The sequence below is a fragment of the Urtica dioica genome, chromosome 12, assembly GCF_054948205.1.
Source record: "Urtica dioica subsp. dioica isolate 48M chromosome 12, U.dioica_male_clone48M_v1_H2, whole genome shotgun sequence".
Taxonomy (NCBI): Eukaryota; Viridiplantae; Streptophyta; class Magnoliopsida; order Rosales; family Urticaceae; genus Urtica; species Urtica dioica.
Genome location: NC_142767.1, coordinates 4,397,870 through 4,420,635, shown reverse-complemented (window position 1 = coordinate 4,420,635; position 22,766 = coordinate 4,397,870). Strand labels below are relative to the sequence as shown.

General features: G+C 38.6%; 1 protein-coding gene across 1 annotated transcript; it reads left to right on the top strand.

Moving 5' to 3' along the window:
- The first annotated feature begins 14,853 nt into the window (after nucleotides 1–14,853).
- Nucleotides 14,854–15,168, top strand: LOC149378712 (uncharacterized). Its single transcript, XM_089603834.1, has one exon. The coding sequence runs from the start codon at nucleotides 14,854–14,856 to the stop codon at nucleotides 15,166–15,168; it is 315 nt and encodes a 104-aa protein (XP_089459960.1).
- The last annotated feature ends 7,598 nt before the right edge of the window (nucleotides 15,169–22,766 follow it).

Sequence of the window (22,766 nt, the reverse complement as noted above, 5' to 3'; positions counted from 1 at the left end):
CCAGAAACTAAACAATCTATGCAGATAATTGAATCAATGAATATATAAGTGCAGAAACATAAAAAGACACCAAGGATTATCGTGGTTCGGCGTCCAAGTGCCTACTCCACGTTGAGCTCAGAGGATAAGCTCGTTTCACTAATCACAGAAGTCTTTACAAGCACACAAACACCGATTACAACCAGCCAAGTACCGCTGAACAAATACACACGAAAACCCCCAAACCAACACGAAACCCTAGTTCTTTTTCTTGACTCAACCAAGAGTCCCGAGTCGGAGATTTCTTCACAAGATCACAACGATCACACTCGAACATAACACACCAGGTCTCGGCAATGAGAGCAAAGAATCGAGCGTATATCAAACAACGAAGAACAGCGAGAGGCTGCGAGAAATTTAGTGAGAGAGAGAGAGAGCTGTGTAGAACGAGAGAGTAAAAAAATGCCGAATGAAAACTCTATCTAGGGTTCGTCCCTTTTTATGTCTCTTTAACTAACCTAATCTGAGGACCGTTAGATCGTCCTTGATCTCACGGCTATAATCAAGTTTCCTCACTGGATGTCGTTTGACGTTCCTCTTATTTCCGCCTGTTGTTTCCGTCTTCAGAGTTGCTGATCGTTTGGTGCTTGAGGAATGGGATTGGCCTAAATGAATAAAGTTGGACCTCTTCTATTCCAATATATATATATATATATATATATATATATATATGCGTACATGTCACGAGCGCACCAATAATGCCTATATATATACTTATACTCACGTGCTCTAGCGTAAGAGTGCCACGTGACACTTATGACTAGTTTGATCAATATGCCCAAACATTGTCGTTAAAACATGATCATGTGATAATTTTTTTAGAAATCATTACGTTAGTCTGTGACGTGTCGGATTTTTTGTAATCAAGATGTCTCTCAAAATGTTGTAAGGCGTTTCCTGCAACATGTTTCCTTCGGGCTGGTTGGGTTTGTTCCCGGAGAAAAAAGAGATGGAGCCGAAGTAACACAAGTGATCAATGATGAGTTAATGACTGGAAATTAATGTTGTTGCTCTCACACTACAAGAAATACCATATTTAGCGACGAAACTATTAGCGACGATTAAGTCGTCGCTAATAAATCGTCGCTAATCACCCTTTTAGCGACGATATTATCGTCGCTAATTCTTTGGTGCGAAAAATATTAAAGTTTGGCGGCAAAGATAATTAGTGACGAATTTATCGTCGCTAATTCTGTTTTGTCGTCGCTAAGTTCGCGGGAAAATCATTAGCGACGATAAATTCGTCGCTAAAAATGTTGAATTAATTTCGAATTTTAAAGAGGGGAAAATCCCTCCAATTTAATTAAGACGAAAACATTTAGCGACGATTGTATCGTCGCTAAATATTGTTTTATCGTCGCTATACAATTAGCGACAACATAATCGTCGCTAAATGTTTTCGAATTTTGACGAATTTTAAAGAGGGAAAAATCCCTCCCATTAAATTAAAACGAAAACATTGTCGCTAAAATCGTCGCTAAATATTTGAAATTTACTAATAGCGACGATTTAATCGTCGCTAAATGTCTGGTTAACGTAAGTTCATTTAGCGACGAAATGAAATCATTTAGCGACGATAAAATCGTCGGTAAATGTCTTTAAATACCAGATCGCGACCCAGCTTCCCCATTCGCTCAGAAACCCTAAAATTTACATTTCTCTCTCTACTTTCTCCCTCCTCCGCCGTGTGCCTCGTCCGCCGTGTGCCGCCGACGCTCCTCCGCCGTGTGCCTCCCCGGTAAGTCTCTCTCTCCTCACTACTTCTCTCTATCTCCTCACATCTCTCTCCTAAAGTCTCTCTCTCCCATTGCAGCTCCTCCGATCCGCCGCTCCTCCGCCGTTCCGCCGCTGACGCCGACGCAGCTCCACCACCGACGCCGCTCCACCCACCGACGCCGCTCCGCCGCTCCACACCGCTCTCCCTCTTATACCGATCGGTAAGTTTTTTTTTAAGAAACTTTATATATATATATATATATATATATTAGTTAGTTATAGGATTAATATATATTAGTTATAAATTTATTAGTTATAAATTTATTTATATATTAGTTATATATTAGTTATATATGATTAATATATATAGGATTATAAACTTTAGTTATATATTAGTTATAAATTTATTTTAATTAGTTATATTTACATCATTTATATTTTTAGAATTATATATTTGTTATAAATTTTATAAATTATAAATGAATTAATTAGTTATAAATGAATTATATATTTGCTATAAATTTTATATTTGGTAAAATTATGTAAAAACAATTAGTTAGTTTATGTAAATTAAATGGAATTGTATTTAATTGTTGTTAGAAATGATTAAAAATGTGATGGATTATGAATTTTAATAATCGAACCAATGAGGTTGGATTTATTGTTAGTTTTAGGATGTTTCTATGCAGGTTTTAAAGTTAAAGGCTTGATGCCGGGTTGTTAAGTTTATAGGGGAGGTTCTGCCGAAATTTCGGTAGGATCGATCGTGAAATTATAAAATAAAATCCGAAAACTACTAAATTTTGAAATGTTTAATCTATAGGTAAAATGAGTTATCCAAATAGGAATTGGATAATCGAGGACCAACGTTTAAGCGTTGAGTTTGCGGCTGGTATGACAGAGTTCATGGCAATGGCCCGACAATACGTAAATGTCGAAGGACGAGTTAAGTGTCCATGCAAGAGGTGTAACAACGTGTTGATGCAAAAAATTCCTGATATAGAGAATCGTCTCTTTATCAGAGGATTTAAGAGGAATTACACGAGGTGGAACTTTCACGGGGAGGAAGAAGATGATGTAATGCAGTATCAGACGGAGTACAGAGGAGGAGGGATGTTTGATGCTGTACACGATATCTTACATCACAACGACGTAGACGGTGACGATGACAGTATTGACCCGAATGCATAATACCAGAGTGGACAGTTCGATGACCTTTTCAACGACCTGAACACAAAATTATGGCCGGGTTGTACGGAGTATTCGTCACTCTCATTTGTTGTCACATTGATGCATTTGAAAGTGATGAACAAGTGGACGAATAAGTCGTTTGATCAGCTACTGAAAGTACTGAAAAAATCTCATCCGATCGGCAACACGATTCCAGAGTCACACTATGAAGCAAAGGCGAAATTGCGTCGATTTGGTATGGGTTACAAGTCGATTCACGTCTGCAAACACGATTGCGCGTTGTTTTGGAAGGACAACGCCAATCTAGACGAGTGTCCAGTTTGTAATGAGAGCCGGTGGCTGAAGAAAGACGGTGGAAAAAAAGTAGCGCATAAAGTGTTGCGCTACTTTCCACTGAAAGATCGACTTAAGCGACTGTACGCGAGTCCGCACACAGCTCTAGAGATGCAGTGGCACGAGAATGAACGCCTGCGACATCCTGCAGACGGAGCAACGTGGAAGGAGATCGACCGAAAATATCCCATGTTTGCGGCAGAACCGAGGAACGTCCGGCTTGGACTTGCCGCCGATGGTTTCAACCCATTTGGTGACATGAGTTTATCGTACAGTATGTGGCCGGTAGTCTTGACTGCGTACAATTTACCGCCGTGGTTGTGCATGAAAACATCGTACTTGATGTTAACATTGCTTATACCAGGTCGTAGTGCGCCGGGAAAAGACATGGATGTTTTCTTACGACCGCTGATTGATGAGCTGAAGGAATTGTGGGAAACCGGTGTTGTGTTGAGAGATGGTTCGACCGGTGAGCTATTCAGGTTGTTTTCCGTACTTCTATGGACGGTGAATGATTTTCCAGCGAGAAGCAGTTTGTCGGGATGGAGTGGTCAATGGTACCTTGCTTGTCCGACGTGTAACAACGACACACCATCTTTCAAGGCTCGAAACAAGATTGTTTACTGCGATCATCGTCGATTCTTGCGGTTGTTACACCCGATGAGGAAGACAAACTGTACAAGGTACGAAATGAAGCATTAACATTATGCTCAAGGTATCTAGAAGGCGTTGAGAATCGTTTCAACATGCCCCAACGAACAGACGTCGCGTCTAACTTCGAAGGTGTCGAACGGGAGTTATCGATATTTTGGCAACTCAAGCGAAACAAGTTTTCTACTTGGAAGATAACTTGAATGGTCCTGATTGGCGAATCGTCAAAGAGTGTAATCATCGAAATGTGTGGGATCTTCCTGATATTAACCTCATTCTTGGTCAATCTTCGTCTTCAGTTCAGTTGTCAGTAGAACCGTTAGATTTAGATTCACTGTCAACGCGTCATCAGTCTGCGATACCAGAGCCCGTGAGCAACGACGCAGTGAACTTGTTGGAAAATATTGAAGAAGAAGAGTTTATCGATGACGAAGAAACTGAGGAGGAAGATTTGATGGAAGAAGATGATTTGTCAGACGACGATGATTGATAGTATATAACGTTTTTCATTTACTTACTAAATTAACTGATTTAAATAATTACGAATGCATAACTAAATAAATTTTGTTTTGAATTTCAGATGGCTGCGGCTACAGGAGCTGGAGGCAGTGGAGGCGGGGATGACTTCTTAGCCCGTCTCCCGAATTATTGCCAGTCGGCGCCCGTACGTGATGGCGTCGAAGAAGAAGACGAGGATATCGAACCGGCCGTGCGTGGGCCGACGGTCGGGCTTCCATCTGAGCGTGCACGGCGCCCCGGGGTGAAGGAAGTCGTTATTTATAACGAGGAGTTTCATTCGTTCTTGCAGCCAGAGCGTGAGATAGATCCGGATCTCGCGATGTTCGCGAACACGCTCGGGTTGGTCGTCCGAGACAAGATCTCGCCTACGGTCCCAAGGTGGACGACTGCGAACGTGGGGCCGGCGAAGGAGGCCGAGATCCGAGCAGCGATTTGAGACAAGTACGACATTCGAGTCGATGGTGATGCAACCGGGAAGAAGAAGGCGATTGTCGATGCGGCAATCATTCGAGACGCGAAGTTGCGATTGGAGGCATACATTGCGGTCATGGTTCGACATCGACTGCAAGAGCAGCGTACAGGTGGCGCGGTCGCTGAAACCGAAGACCGTTAAGCTCGACACCGAATGGGAGACGCTGATACAACGATATACGAGCGATGAGTTTAAGGTAATATCGAATCATTTACGTTAATTGAATGTTTATTAAACGATTTGTTATTTACGTGTACGTTTACTTATATTACAGGCTATACAAGCGAAGAATAAGGCGAATCGCGCGAAAAAGAAGACGAAGACTCGACAGGGGACGATTGGGTTCTCGACCCATCGCATGAAGAACGTAAGTTTTATGTTTATATGATACATCAAATCGTTAAAATTATCTAGCACTTGAAGTTTAGTTTACATGCAGAAGAGCACCGAGACAGGCGCTTTCGAGAGCTTGTTTGCGAACTACAAGCGCCAACATCAATCCGACAAGTCCGAGTGGCTGACTCCTGAAGCCTCCACACGTTATGTAAGTTTACATTTATTTTTCTTATTTTTCGATTAATAGATACTAACTAGTTAATTATATCAGGATCGACTGGTCGATAGATTCAACACGTTGCGAGCGGAGGCTGAGCAACAAGGAGCGGACGTCGATATTTCCGTCCTAGAGCAGCAGGCGATCCGCGATATTATGGGTTCGCGGTCTGATCACTTGACCGGCGTCGGGCGTTTGGTGCCACAGGGAGCACGGATGGCGGCTGAAGTCGCCGAAGTCTGCGGTAGTTCGGAGGCTGGGACGTCGCATCCAGGATATATCTCCCAGGAGGTGTTCACGTTGACCATCGCCTCGTTCGCCGAGGCAATACAGAGTCAAGTGCCCGGCCTCAACCTGAGCTCGTTTATGCCTCAATTTCCGCAGAGTTCGCAGCACGCTCCGTCGTCCCACAGCCAGCAGACTCCGACGACCGGCGTCCACACTCCGACGCCCGATGTCCACACTCCGACGGGCGGCCAGCAGAGGACTCCCGACGCTAGCCAGCAGACGACGCCCAGCGGACCAAGTCAGTCTACTTTGACGCCGCAGCCTGCAGAACTTCAGCGCTAGCAGAAGAGCGTTTCTCGTCGAGGAGGGGGAAAACGAGCGGTGGGACGACAAAGCAAACGTCGCGACTAGTGGTTTATTAGTTGTTTTGTGTATTTATTATTTACATATTTCTCGATAACCGAAAACGTACGTAACCGGATTTTATATAGTTGTTGATTTGGATAATATAATTTAGTTTTTATTTGATTTTTCATTTTAGAATTTCACAACCAATAAACCGTAAAAAATAAATAATTAACGACGAAAAAAAATTATAATAATAATAATTAGCGACGATAAAATCGTCAGTAATTATTATTCCACACAAATTTTTAGCGACGACTTTGTCGTCGCTAATTCACGTGGGAATTTTTCCCGCGCCAATTAGTGACGACAAAGTCGTCGCTAATTATCTGTTTTAAAACGAAAAAAACTTCTCGTCACAACATTTAGCGACGACTTTTTCGTCGCTAATTGACGCGGGAATTTTTCCCGCGCTAATTAGCGACTTTGTCGTCGCTAATTATCTGTTTCAAAATGAAAAAAAACTTATCGTCACAACATTTAGGGACGACTTTCTCGTCGCTAAATAGTTACCGACGAATAAATCGTCGCTAAATATATTTAGGCACGGACAATTAGCGACGATTATTATCGTTGCTAAATACATTTAGCGACGATTCCCGGGTTATTACCGACGACAAAAATCGTCGGTAAATGTTGTAAATGTTGTAGTGTCATTAAATTGCATTAGATATTATTATAGATTAGCAAGCATTGACTTGCTTACGGAAAATGATCAATGATGAGTTTATGACTGGAAATTAATGTTGTTCCACACTCAATGCGAGAAATACCTGCAATGGAACTATCGAGAAGGGGCAAATAAACTATAAATAGATACACAATTTCTATTTCTTTCCGATTTTGATCTTTTGTATACAATTTTCTCCTAAATTAATTTTCACCTCAATATATAGTTTTTATTTATTTATAATTATTTGGTGTATGCCATTGTCTCTACATGAGTTTGAGCATAAAGGGTTATGTGTGAAAGTAAAGAGACTCAAAATAGCATTATTATGCAATATCCATTTACTCACTCGTTACTCGGTCTAAATGGGTCGGGTGATATTCATTCAAAACAGGTTAACAAGTAAACGAGTGATACCCGACCTCTTAACTCGCCAACTTGACCCATTAAAATTATTCTTATAAAAAATTAGATACCATCCAATCCTTTAAATTATTATGTTGTAATATGAATTCTAATGTTTTTAGTATTCGCACTTGAAATTATATTTTGAATTTTAATTTTGAATTTTGAATTTCGATTTAGATAATATGTTAAAAAAATTGTAAACCATGGTAACAGATGATGGGTGATAGATTATGTCACCCGCGACCTGGCGGGTATTGTTGAAAATTTTGTGTGGTAAATGATATTAAAGAGTATTTAATATTATTGTATTGGCTGATTCGCGGCAAATATTCGAGTGGGTTTCACTCTTTGAAACTGAAAAGTTTGAGCAGATTCTTATTCCTCGTTACGAGGAGTATAAGGATGATTTATTTGCCAAAATCAAAGCAAAGATGAATGGGAACTTGATGTTCAAAGTGTGTTGAAAAATATCAAAAACTATGAATGAAATTGTTTGTGTTGTGGTTTATAGTCATTTACAAGAGTCCCACATGGAATGAGAATGAACAAATGTATGAGTTTATATAGCTTATTTGTTCAATAGTGTTTGGGTACCCAAGGGTGACCTAGTTTTGTAGAGGGCAATGACTTAGGTAAGCCTAAATCCACCACATTCGCGCACCAACTAATAAGTGAGATACATCACACTTATCTTCACCTTTTAAACAAGAACCAAAGCTTGTTCTTAGTGTTTTTTTTTTATTTTATATTATTTGGTAGTTTTTAGTAAATTTTCAGGATTTCGAGTCAAATAGAGCTTTTTGTAACTTCATGGAGAATGCTTCAACTGGCCCGGCGCCCCGCGTCATTTTCTAGCTTTTTTTATCTCCGTATTTTGATATAACCTTGGACCTTGGATCTCATCCAAGGCAGAATGCTTCCAAAAAATACTTTTGAGGGCCTTATACTCTTTGCTAGGTCACTTGGAGAGATATACTTTATTTTCTAGTTCTTAGTTTTGAGACCTAAATTTTGGAAGAAGCTTTTGGAGATTCTTGAGTGTTGGATCAAAGAAGAAGAAGGAGTTAGAATCTTAGTTAAGGAAATTTCCATCACTGATGTTGCCGTCCATCCAGTTAGTCATGTCAGTTGTGTCGAACCGGGCCGGGCTGGAACTTCCTAAATATTTGTGTGTTTTTTTGAAGAGTTTTCCATTAATTTATGATACCATTATGTGTACATTATGGGCTAGTAATAACCGCACAGTTATGAGGGAATGTTTTTAAATGTTTGAACCATCAGAATTCATCATACACTCATGGTGTTGTTGGGCATTGATGGTGAATGTTTTTTTGGAGCCTATATAAGCCTAAGAGCTAAGACAAAGACTGAAAGGCAGAAGCCAAACACACACAAAATATCTCTAACTTTCCTCTCAATTCCCTCACAGTGGTAGTAGGTTTCTGACACGTGTTCAAATTTATCTCCTATGTCGTTGTATTCTTGGAGACGATTGCTCATGTATCCGCTTCTCTTTTGTTGGTTCCTTCTGTGGCATGGTCTTAGTTTTGCAAAACTGAGTATTTTAGTTTGTTCAAGACGATGTGCAACTACTTGTTCAAGATTTGGGTTGCACAAGTCATGTGGTCTGGTACGCGCAAACTGAACTAAAAGTATTCTATTTTTAGTTCCGAGATTTATGGAGATAAAATCGGATTTGATTTCGATTTGATACGCAGAGATTCTGTATTGACTCTAATAAAATTTGCCTAGGGTTTCATTATGTTAATTAGCTCTTTTAGGTCAATACACGCCGACCATAATCTCGAACTATTATCTCTATCGTGCTTCTTGAAAGTCGCTAGTCTTAACGAGTTGTTCTCTATTGTGCTCGAACATCTTCTGTCCTATTCTGTTGTGATGTTTAGAAAAATGTCCCTAATTTCTCCTTAGTCGCTACAATGATGTACAATTACGCATGGAGAATTGCAAGTTTGCTACTTGGAAGGCCTCTTGCATATTACTGCAAGGAGAGGATCCATGAATGCGAGTGTTGATTCTCCATGTTCATCATTGTTTTAGCTGCACATGTGCAATATTCCAAATAATCTCGGGGATCCGCCTCACTTGAAGACATGTTTGGGTAAATCATCTTCTTCATTTTTCATTTGTGTTGGTCCATATGTCGAGTCTTCTAAACTTGTAATGGGTCCTAATGACAATGTCGAAGGTTTAGACCAGGGTCATGAAACTTAGGGGGAGGATCCGCGCTTAGTCATCACCCTGATGAAGTACCTGGTCAATGATTGAAGGTTATCCACAAGAAGAGAAGTGTGATCATCGAGAAGAATAAATTGACGAAGACAAAGAACTTTGATTTCTATCGTTTGAGGAGTTTTTGCTCCTAGTGGGTCTGAAGTGTATGAGGTCACCTTGGTTGAGGAGAACACGGCTGCATAAGAAGATGTTGATCTAGTTTTTGTCGCTTTCTAGACTGAAGCTTTTGATTTTCCTCCTCGGGACATTGTCGTCAAAGAAGTTGTTCCAACAATTGCTGCAAAGACGAAGAATCTCAAGACGATGAGTTTGCTGAGAAAAAAGATGGGGTGTTCAAGAATCTCCAGGATGGTGAATCTCCTACTGTGGATTGTGAAGGTGTTTTAGAAGATGTTGAAGTTGTTCCTTTCTCTCTTCCCTGGTACACTATTGACGTTTTTCAATCAGCTTTCTTATTGAAGGTATGAAGTTTTTTCTTGGTTCCTCTAAGAAGAAGTCATGTGCTCTTAAAGCCACTTGTGTTGAAGAGTCTAATGATGTGATGGTTAGAGTCTCTAAAGATAATGAACAGACAGAGAGTGATAATAGTGTGGAAACCACTCGTATTGTAGGGTCTAAACTTCTTAAGAAAAAGTCATCTTCCACAAACAAGAAATCTGTTTCAATCAATGGTATCGATGTCCACATTAATAGTATATGGTGTTTGTTCCAGCATATTGCAAAGCAATGGAACTAGGTGGTACAAATTCTGCAATTCACATGATAATGTTGCAAGTGGAAATGCATACAATGTCTCATATTTTCTTCCTTTTGAAGGATTCCATGTTTTGGCCATCTATGGCTGAAAGAAAAAGAATTTATTGTTCACACGGAGTACTTCAAATACCTATCGTGGAACTGGTTTCAAGATTTTGTTCCTAAAAGTGCTAATGATATGAAGAACATCCATATTTGTTTGACTGGATGGCTTTGAAAGGAATTAATTGAGGTATCCTCCACTAAATTGTTAACAATGTATTCCCTATGGCTTGGGATAGCATTCAAGAAGTGGTTTCTCAAGCAAGTCTCTATCTCAGTTCATGTATGCCTTTGAAAACAAAGGGCCTTATTATTGTCTGGAAGATAGTCCTTGATCAGATTTTCGTGCACGCTTCCTCGCTCAGGGTCAACCATCTCGTTTGTCTTCCTTAATTGATCTATGAGATGCTCATTGCTAAGAATGGAGATATGAAGACTGGCAAGGAAAATTTCTCAGGCATGCTCCTCTTCTTCAACGCTGACCACGAGTTTTTCATATACAAGCATGTGGCAAATATTCAGAGGGAACACAATCATCCTATTGTGTGAAAAGTAATTGTTCCACCTATTTCCTATCATTTCTCAGGTATATCATATTTCCTTTTATTTTTCAATGAAAGAAAGGATTATGAAACAAATTGAGTCGGATATTAAATTAATGGCCACTATGTTCAAGAAGATGTCAACAAGAAGGATACACCGATCGGCCCTCCAACTGTTAGGAATATTGCCCACTGAAGACAATAAAATAAACATGAATGATTACTGAATAAGATAAAAAGTTTACTTTATTAATATTTATGATTAGTGAGTTGTTTTCTAATGAGAATCAATAACAACTATCATCCATAGCATCCGTATTAAACAGAATTACAAGCTGGGCATCTAAGTTCGGGCGGTGAGCTAAAACGTGGTCGATGATTGATACATGCATAGAAAACTGAATCTAAAATCATATATGTGGAACACAAGTGAAGGTTGATCATTTGGTGGGAGCATTCTACACTTTTGATAAGTGTACGGCCTGGACAGACTTTGGTTGTGATGTGTCGTTCAAGTACCGTTACGATACACTAATCGGGTTGCTATGATGGTCATAGTGAAACTTAATTTAAAGCCTGAAGTGATCATGGACTTCTAGGTCATATTATCGAATTCTTTGACTCATTCGTTACAGGCTACTATTATGCTGGGATTCTTATGTCTTGGGAGTTTGGCATATGGCTTGAGCGGAATATAATTCACACATACGGAATCCAGCATTCGTAAAAGAAGGGCAATGTTCGCTCACCTAAGGGTTGGTCCAAAATCGATTGATTGTGCACACTTTCGTAGTAAGTACGTATGAAAAAATCTTTCGTTGGGGAATCAAAGGTGCTTAGGGCTCATATTTATAACGGAATAATTGACATTTCTCGATACGAGTTGAACCTGGAAGATCATGATCATGTACTGACTATATCAATGGACGCTCTTACGATGAGTAAAATATAATTCTAGTAATAAGAAGAGTGCAGTCTTGGATTATTTTGTCGAGTATCCCAAAGATTGACGAATCGATTGAAAAAGAAAAAGGACTATTTCATCTTTTTAATCGGATTTGTGTGAGCTTCTGTTACTAGACCCATAGTGCCTGATTCTGCTATGATAAAGATGGATAAGAACTCTCTAGTAATAATGAAGATTATTTATTATTACAATCTCACAGATGTACATTGTCTAACAACATTTATTCGAAAATTTGTTAATTTGCCGAATTAATTATTTACTGTGGAATAAATTATTTATTGTTGGATCAAGTAAATAATTAATTGAATTTTAAGTTAGGCCTTATGGGCACTGTAAACTTCGAAAATTTCCTAGGCCCATGACCTTATAGTAGGCGCCTACTATGGGTATTAATTATCCAATATTCTCTCTTTAATTAGTTGCTAGATTTGTGGAAAAAAAATCAGGTAACTAAATAAATAAGAGAGAGAATAATAACGGTTGAGAAATTCTCTCTCCATTAAATAAGGAAATAAGATATTGTCATTTATTCTCTCTCATAATTAATTTCATAATATCTATGAGAATAATAATGGTAAAGATATTCTCTCCATTAAATAACGAAATAAGATATTGTCCTCATTATTCTCAAATATCTAGATTCCTTAAATATAAGAGAAAAATAAGGAAATATAATATCCTAGATTCTAATCTGATTGATGAGAGAAAAAGTATGATTTGTAGTCTAGATCTAATGGTTCATACTTGACTACAAAATAAGAAAGAATATAAGAGAGTAAAATATTTCTACGAGTTTCCTAAAATATCTCAATTCTACCAGTATAAATAGGGGTCAATGAGAACACAATAGAAGACAAGAAAGGAAGCAAAAAATTCGCCCATAACCATTAGTGTGGCCCAATTCCTTTTCTCTCTCCCTCTCCTTCGAAATTCGTTATTTCATTCCAAAAAACAGGACACGACCTGAATCACTAAGTAAGAGTCGTTGTGAGATAACGAGTGAGTCCAGACTTTCTTCTTATTCCATTAGGAGATTTCGTTTCGGAAGATTACGGTGTCATCTCTGGAGATCCAAACAGCGAGTGTTAGTCATTGTTCTCGAAGTGAAGATAGGAGCTAAAGCTAGAAGATCGAGTCATTGGAGCTCAGATCGGGATCTTGAAGAACTCGATTAAAGTGTTAGTAGCAGATTGCCAAACATGTAAGTATTGAAAACTCCTCTTTTAATCGGTTGCTTGAATCGCTCTCTCAAATCTAGCTCTATTATATTCAAATTTGTAAATCTAGATCTAGTTTATATAATCGTATAACTAATTAGCCTGTTAGTGTAATTATTTATTTTTCACAACGATTATATGGATGTCTAATTCCCAACAAGTTGCATCAGAGCTATTTGATTTGCTTATTCGAATGATCCGTTCATGTTTAAATTAATTACGGTTTGAATGAAATTATATTTGACTGTGTTTTTCATTCAATCTGATATGCGATATGCGAATTTTTTCTTCTTCGGATTTGATTGTAGATTATGGATTCTCGCTTTGTAGAATTTTTGTACACCCGAAATTCAAAGGGTATAGGTTTTATGTAATTTATTTTTTACGAAAAAATATTATTATTGTTGTAATCCGACGAACACATTCTTGATAATGACGATCGGCGAGAGACGGACCCACAACGATGAACGAAGACTGAACCGGAGGAGGGCCTCGCTAGCTGCAAAACAGCCCCGCCACGGTGGCGGGGGCTGCTGGAAAAAGGTGGACATCACGTCTGCCTGTGCCCTTCGGGGCTTTGTGCGCTATTCTCATTGCGGCGCTCCTCCGATGCAGGCCCAGCCATGCCGTGGCTGGTAGGGACTAGTGGGATTCGTCAAGGCTTAGGCCTGCAAGCCCGGTGGGCCCACGGGACCACTGTTTTAAAAAAAATTTAAATGTTTTATTTAATTATCATATGGGCTGGGCTCTAATGATTTTATTTGAAAACATAGAAAAATAAATAATTTGATATTGATTTATTTTTCAATGAGACATATACATGGGCCCAAAACTGAATCCATGGGTCAATAGTATCAGGCTCATCTTGTTTTAATTTATTAAGAGTCGCATATAACCTTGCGTACGTGTTATATGCGTGTTTATTTAAATGCTTAGCAATGCTTGTTAGATGTAACTTATAAATTGTTTCGTGGGTTGCTTGCTTTTCATGGGCTTATTCATTTAGAAATATCTAATTGGATTAGAATAGTTTTTAGTGAATAAGTTGAACGGATCGAAGAGCTTTGTCACCAAGCCGATAAGAGGCTAAGCTGGGGGTCTCTTAAGAGGACCTAGTGTCTCGCCTTCCCAACTGGAAGCTTTCTTGTGAAGGGATGCTATTAGGTTAATCAAGACTAGTAGTCACGAATACATAATAACTAAGCTATATTGAAACTTTTGTTATTAAGGGTAGGTTAGAATTACACTTGGGTTTTTAATATGATTTAGTAAACCTAATTGTATCACATAGATTAACGATTAATGCTAGAAAAATTATAATACTGGAAGTATATTGAGTCATATATAAGGCCTCCAACATTGATACCAACACCGTGAGGATGAAAGATCCCCTCGAGTCAGCAACTCTTCTTCGTGAATGTTATGTCTGACGTACGGAACGACTTTTCTGATTCCAATACCAGTTGGATCTTTGGCGATAGGCGAAAGAAATGGATCTCGTTCCTGACTAGACCTTCTCTAGCGCTTTCGAGCTAAGCTTTCATTTTCTGAAATGTTGGGTCAACTAATGCATGAACAATTTAATTGTTGCATGTGGCCACGATTCCTAAAAATTGGTAGTTAGTGAGCATAGTTATGAAAGTTCATGTAGCATGATTGCCCACTTATCTGAAACAGATTTCATTTTTGCTAGGTGTACTCCGCTATGTCACTAATAGTGAGGTGGACTATGACTATTAGTTGAATTACCATGGAATATAAAACTTGGTTCGTTTGTCTTAGTCTTTTATCCCGTGCTTGTTTACATTATGTTTTTATATCCTAAATTATCTAGATAGTTGTTTCTTTTCAAATTGCTAATTGAAGTTCTTTTATAAATTCAGTAATCATGTCAAACCCTATTATGGACTCGTTATCGAAAGACATCCTCACTGGTATCAAATTTCCTAAGTGGAAGTCGGACTTGAATATTGTGATGGTGAGTGAAAGCACCTGCTTTATCCTCACTGAGGATAGACCTCCCTATCCTTGTGCTAATGCCTCTAAAAACTTAAAAGAGGATTATGACAGGTGGGTCACAGCCAATAACAAGGTCGTGGCTTACATACTTGCAAGTATATCTGATGCGTTGCAAACCAAGATGGAAGGGAATGAGACTGCTGTGGAGATCATTGACTCGCTGCAAGAAATGTTTGAGATGTAGAGCGAGCAAGCCCGCATTGAACTCACCCGTAAGTGCACTAGTACTAGGATGATAGCGGGAACTCCGGTAAGGTATCATGTCATGAAAATGACTAACTATTTTACCAAAGCTGAACTCCATGGGGCATAGATGGATGAGGTTACTCAGGTGGAAATCATTCTGAACTCTCGTTCTAGTGATTTCGTACAGTTCACATTCAACTATATTATGAATAAGTTGAATTATGGACTGTCTCATGAGAAGAACAAAGGATTGGCTAAGTATGCTAACAAGAGTTCTTCGTCTAAAACCAAGAAGAAATGGTGGTGCTAAGTCATCTAAGGCACATCTTAGTACTTCAAAAAGGAAAGGTCCTACTAAGAAGGAAGAGAAAGATCAAGAAGAGTGGAAAGGGGTAAGAGAAGAAGCAAGATAGCGTTGGTAATTGTTACCACTGCAACACTGAAGGTTATTGGAAGAGGCATTGTCCTTTGTACTTGGTCGAGCTTCAAAAAAACAAGAAGAATGCTGGTATCGCACCTTAAAATTCATGATTAAAGATATCTTAAAAATGTTGTTTGAGGATAATTAATCATGAGCATACTTCTTTTCATGTCGCAGAGCAGATTTGATGGAGCATGAAAGTGTCGATGAACTTGTCAAACAATGTCGGATTCAAGCCCGAGTTGTAGAGAAGCTCATGCTCCAATTGAAGATCTAATATCTCCGCTAGTTTTATTACTTTCATTTATTGGATTTTATTAGTATTGAACATGATGATGTGTCAGAATAAATAATCCAAGTTTTCTGGATTGTAGCCTTTCATGGTTATTTCATATAATATGAATCTTATATTTCCTTATGTTTCATCACATTATTTATGAACGCATGGTTGTGTCATTAAATATTTTTCTCTTATTTATTGAATGCCTTTAAGATATTGATTATGCATTGTGTATTTTTCCATAGAGTTTAATGCTATAGAATATGAAGGAATTGAATTACCGTTCATATACTATTATTGCGCACAATTATATTTTCTAAGATATATCTTTGTTAGAAATATAATTAGCATTTATTGTTTTCTTTATTTCTTATAATGAATGTATTCAATTGTTAAGAATAGATTAGAGCAATGATTGCGTCTAAATAATTATTACCTTATATCGACAATGATTTGTGCGAGTAAGAGGTAATAAGGAGACACAACGATAAAGTTAGTGTTGATAATACTATCATTGAGTGGGAGCATCCTTTATTGGAACCTAGCCACTATTATTGAGTGAGAACATCCTTAACTGGAACATAGCCACTAGTATTGATTGAGAGCATCCTTAAATGGAACCTAACCACTATAGTTCAAATTATTGAGTGAGAGCGTCCTTAACTAGAATCTATAGCCACTATTGTTCAATGATTAAGTTAGAGCATCTTACCTGAAATCTGGCCACTATTTTTCAATAACAAAATACTAGCATCATTAAAAGGAATCAAGCCACTATTTAAAGCGGCATCCTTAATTGGAACAAAGCTACTATTACTCGATAATTTGAGTGAGAGCATAATTGATAGTTACCTTGCCAACAATGTCAATAACCGAGTGAAAGCATCTTTGTCTGGATTCTTGTCACTATCATCAAAGAAATCTTTCCTTCAATAGAAAGACTTGATTGTGAAGTATCACAAAATATTAAACTAACTTAGCAATAGTCATAAATCCGATTTAGTAGATTTGTCATTTAAGCCATTGGCTTGATGAAAATCAAGGAGATCTATAAATAAACATATGAATGAGTTTGAGCTTTGAAAGCTATTTGGTGAATAAGAGATTTAACCCTTGAAAAGAGACATTGGAAACGATATTGCTATTCTCTCCGATGTGAAGATGAATAGTAGTTAATCTACTAAAACTTTTGAAATATGAATGTTAAACAAACCAGGATATGATAGTACATGAAGGTTTCTTAAAGAATCGATATTTTGAAAATGATCGATAAGTGTAACTTCTAAATGTGTGTCATCAATGAAGTCATTACCGTTTAAGTACTGGACTAAATTATGACACAAGTAAATTGACCGAGCTTATTGTTTCTACAACTTAAAGTTTAGAAACAACAAACTCGTTTTATTTTATCTCAAATATACTTATTGATATAAGGTATAAGCTTGATTGTCGATGCTAAAGACTTTTTCATTAAAATGACTAATAATTAGACTTTTGCCAATGGTAAATTTCCGAGAAATTTCAAAGTGTGGGATACCAAGATTTCTGGAAATAGTGAGTTATCAGAACATAGTTAATCCTTAGTCCTGTGTATATTAAATATGAACACGACTTATAAGGACAAATTATAAATAACTAAGTAATGGAAATAGGTCAATAGAAGTTCTTATAAATATGTTGAGTGATTCACACTATGACTAGTGGTGGCAGATTGATACATGTTATGGTGCAACTAGTCTTGGCACCAAAATGGATGTAAACCAGGAATATGTAGACTTATTACCTGGAAGATATAAAGTCTGGTGTATTATCTAAAAGATGTGTGAAGTGTTAATGTGTTCAATAGTAAAATAATTTACTACGAACAATATGACTTGACTTTAAGTGGTAAGTCAAAGATCACTTGCAAAGTAGCATATACTAGAAGAATATAAGACGAGACATACATCGATAAGCATAATTGATAGAGATATAAATTAAGGTGAGAATCCATAAGATGGGAATCTCAATCCTGGTCAAATATCAAGCAGTTTGTAGTACGGTGGCTAAGCATTGATGATCTAAGGAAAATGCCTTATCTTCTCGGGTCAAAGTGAGAGATTATTAGGAATATTGTCCACTGAAGATAATAAAATAAATATGAATGATTACTGAATAAGATAAGAAGTTTACTTTATTAGCATTTGCGATTAGTGTGTTGTTTTCTAAAGAGAATCAAAACAACTATCATTCATAACCTCTGTATCTACATCGATAGTTGGTTAAAGATTGCTTGTTACTACTATGCTTTATTTGTACAGAGTTTGTGAGTGTGTGTGTTTGCGTTGATATGCTGAGAAGATCTTCGGGAGATAGGCTCGTGCAAATATCCTTACGAACTCATAATTGAAAAAAAGAAAAGATATTACTTCAAGATACATAACAAATCTAACCATAATATAATAAGATAAAATAGAAATGAAACTGTGTTGTTGTTGAAGTATCGGCAACTTGCCAAAAAAAGACGAACTAAAAATTTGATAGACCGAGACTTCCAAACCCTTTTCGTGGCACATTGAACAGAAGAAATAATTAACAATGAAAGATTTCAATGAACACAATGACACTAATAGTTGTGATAGCATAAGAATGCAAGTTAACTTAAAAAAACGATTAATTTGTGTGCACCAAAATGTTTGCAGAAACAGCATAGGAGTGAGCATATACTGTCTAACTTACCGATGTTTGTGATGAAGCCTTCAACAGTGGTAATATGCCTTCACTGACAAAGCAATTGGGGTGGTATCCACCCCGAAGCAATTGGCATTTCAACAAGCATATGGTAGGCAGAACGATCGGCGTCTAAATACCTAGGAAAATATATTCACAACATTTTCTATAAAAATAAGAGAGCACGTTGTTTGCATATTCGAAAGTCAAAATATCAATAATAAACTCGATTCTGATTACATATAAGGTTGGATTTGAGACATGTGATTATGAGTATCATTGGAAAACTTTCATGAAAATAAACAAAGACCAAATGGCCCGATACATCTACCTCTTTTTTTTTTTTTTTTTTTTTTTTTTTTTTTTTCTATTTTCCAGAAGAGGATAAGAATGCAAATAAAACAATGGCATTTCTTCGCAGCTCCAACTCCTGAAAAGACCGTAAACTCACAGTTGAGAACCCTAAAATTACAGGTCATGATTGTGTGGACCGACATAAGATGATAGAGACAATGATGTGGACATGCCCCAAAAGGAGCCGCAAGCAAAATACCAAGTGCCGGAAGGACCCGTGACGAGGGCTCGAGCGAGGAGATTCAAGGAGGAGCTTAACAATCTGATCATCAAGCTCCAGGATGAAGAAGGGGACAAGCTCGCAAAGGAGAGAATTCAAGGAAGCCAAGAAACACCAATGAAGAGTGTTATTTGGGCTGAATTGAATTAGTCGGACTATTCCTACTTTTCTATTTCAGTTTGTGTTATTTGGGCCAAGACATGTTATTTAAAAAGCCCATATGTGTTTGTATTGGGTTGGTCCTTTGTTTTATGTTTATTAGTACTTAAATAAGGCTAAATGGGCTTATTAGATTATGGGGCCCATGGAGCTACGAATTTGACCTTTGTAAACTCTATAAATTAAGCCTTTAGGCTGAATGGAAGACACACAATTTGATTTTGAGTTAAACACTTTTCTGTGAGGATTTTCATTCTCTCTTTGGTTCGTTTAGAACTATTCGAGTCTCTTACAAAGCGGTGCGTGTAGGAGTTCGAGACCGACTCATCAGACGGCCATTCGCAACCCTCCGTGGCGTCATTCGATCCACCTTCGTTCCTAAAGTGTAGACGATCCGTCGCTGTGCTATTGGGGTATCGAGTCTCGGAGCTTAGTCGGCCGAGGTTCGTATCAAGTGGTATCAGAGCTAGTCTCTACGTAATTGTTGTGTTGAGGCTGTGTTTGTTATCTTCGTGTTAGGTCTGTGTTATTTGTGGGTTAGGTTTGTGTTCTTGAGCGTAAAAAAAAAGAACAAAAAAAAAACAAAACAAAAAAACAAAAGAAAAGAGATCCGAACAAAAAAAAATTCCGTGGAGATCATAATTTTCGTTTTAATTGTCAAAGTCTATTCTCGGAAGTCAATACTTATTCAGTTTCCAGATTTTTAGCATTTGATTTCGGAAATCTCCTTATTTCCTGGTTTCTTGAATTCGGTCTTTCATTTAATTCCGGATTTCATTTAGTTTCCTTATTTCCAGAATCATTTTCCATTTAATTACCCATTCATTCGTTTCCTGTTTTTGTGTGATCACAATCAATTTCAGCGTTTCACATTAATTCTGAATTAGCATTTATCTCCCGTATATCCAAAAAAAAAAAGAGAAAAAAAAAGAAAGAGCTCAACAAATTTTATTTTGCTGATAGATTCCTTGTGTGTTTAGGAGCGTTTTAAGGTACCCTACATCATATCGAATTTTTTTTCGCCCATTTGTCAATTTTGGGCTGAATTGTCGCACCTTGGGGGAATTGTTTTTGGGACTCATTTAAGACCCTGGTCATAACTTTCCGTGGTCTCGTATTTCTTGTTCGTGTCGTTTTGGTGTCGTTTATGGGTTTTGGTGTATCGTTTGTGGGTTTTGGTGTATCGTTTTTGAATTTCCTTTCATCACCTTCCTGGTCTCTGAGTAGTTCGGTACGAGCCTATAGAGAGTTTGAGTGAGTGGTAAAAGGCAGAGAGAATAACTATCGCCATTATCAAACACGAGTGCAGAGTGATACTTTGAGTGTAAACACGTAAGGGAGTGATTTTTGTGAGGTTTCTCTTTTGTTACTAACAATATCTTGCAGCAACCATGTCCAACAACGGCGACGAAAATGAAGGAATTCCAAACCGGAGGCTGATGATGCAAGCCATGATAGGAGAGATGAGGAGGATGATGAGGGAAGAGTTGGAGCCACTACGAGAACGTGTCGAGAGAGTGGAGGAAGGCCAACAAGCTCCCAACAGAGGAAGACGAAGACAGCCTAGGGAGGAGACAGAAGATGAGATGGATAATGATTTTGAAGAGGAGGATTATAGAAGAGGAGGACGAAACGAAAGAATGTTCGAAAGAAGGCAAGGAGGAAGGGACAGAGAAGACGGAGGAATTGGTGGCACCAAGCAGAAGATTCCAACATTCCAAGGAAAAAGTGACCCGGACGCCTAGTTTGAATGGGAGACGAAAGCCCAGTTTGTGTTCAATTGCCGCAACTACACCGAACGCAAGAAGGTAATACTTGTTGCCACTGAATTCACTGATTATGCTATTTTTTGATGGGATCAGCTGGTGACGAGTAGGCAACGGGCTGGAGAGGAGCCGATAGAGACTTGGGATGAGATGAGGGCCATCATGAGGAAAAGATTCGTGCCTCACCACTATTACCGAGAGCTCTATCAGAAGCTTCAGTGCCTATGGCAAGGCACTCGCAGTGTTGAGGCGTACTACCGGGAAATGGAGGTTGCCATGATCCGAGCAAACATAGAGGAAGATCGCGAGTCTACCATTGCCAGATTTATCAACGGGCTGAACCCTGACATAGCGGACAAAGTGGAGTTGCAACATTGTGTCGAGATGGAGGATTTGGTTCACTTGGCCGTCAAGATTGAGAAGCAGCTCAAGACGAGGGGTAGCTTGCGGGGGAGTCGATTTCCAGAACAACCTGCATGGAAGAAGACCTTCAACCGAGACGAGAAGAGCAGTTTCAAACCTCGAGGAGACGGAGCAGTTTCAAACCTCGAGGAGACGTAGCCAAGCCAAGCACGTCCACGGCCCCAACCACATCTAGTTCTGGTCCTAGTGCTCAAAAGAAACCGGAGATGACATTTCAGAGAAATCGTGATATCAAGTGCTTCAAGTGCCAGGGAGTTGGTCACTTCGCAAATCAATTCCCGAATAAGAGGAGCATGACGATTCTTCCGACCGGAGAGATGGTTACCGACGATGAAGAGGAAGATCAAGAGTGTATCGGAGAAGAGTCAGACGAGGAAATTGAGGCACCAGTAAAGCTTGTGTCGGTCTCTCGACGAACTATGAACGCACAGGTTGTATGAGATGATGAGGAGCAGCGTGAAAACATCTTTCACACCAGGTGCCATATTGGTGAGAAGGTGTTCAGTGTTATCGTCGATGGAGGGAGTTGTACGAACATAGCCAGCGTTGCTATAGTGAAGAAACTTGGACTTCCAACGAAAAATCACCCTCGTCCTTACAAGCTTCAGTGGTTTAATGATGGTGAAGAGGTACATGTCTACAAACAAGTCCTTATCAGTTTTAGGATTGGCAGCTATGAGGACTCGGTGCTCTGTGATGTGGCACCAATGGACGCGGGGCATATACTTTTGGGGCGGCCGTGGTGTTGGAATTGATCTAGGGTTTAAGAAAAAGATTAAACGCTTCGGGAAGCGGCGGAATTTTAAAAAATTTCTTTTCAAGTAAAAACAGTTTTTACTAACCTAGACAAAGAAGCAAGTACATGTAATTAAAAACCAATATGAGCTAAGAGTTTACTAACCTTTCTTGAAGCTTGAACTTTGAAGAAGCTTTTGGAAAGTTCGCAACGCTCGTCTCCCCTCGTAGCACGTCTCTCTTTCTTTCCTCGGCACCTCGAGCAACCACGAAAGTTTCTATCACTAAATCACTCGAAAAGAAGGAATCAGTGAGTGGGCACTTTTAAACACTACGACTTAAGAACAAGTCTCGAAGTCGCAGAGCTAAACACTAGGTCGAGTGAGGACCTAGGTGCCAAGACAAGAAAAAATCGAAAATAAACTAGAGAGAGAGAGAGAGGATTTTCGGCCAAGTTCTAGAGAGAGAGTCTCTCAAATCTCTTAAACTTGGATGAATGAAATGTGAGGAATGGGGCTCCTATTTATAG

What these genes read in the sequence shown, in the direction of transcription:
- LOC149378712 (XM_089603834.1), top strand. Translation starts at nt 14,854, where the DNA reads ATGTCAAACCCTATTATGGACTCGTTATCGAAAGACATCCTCACTGGT.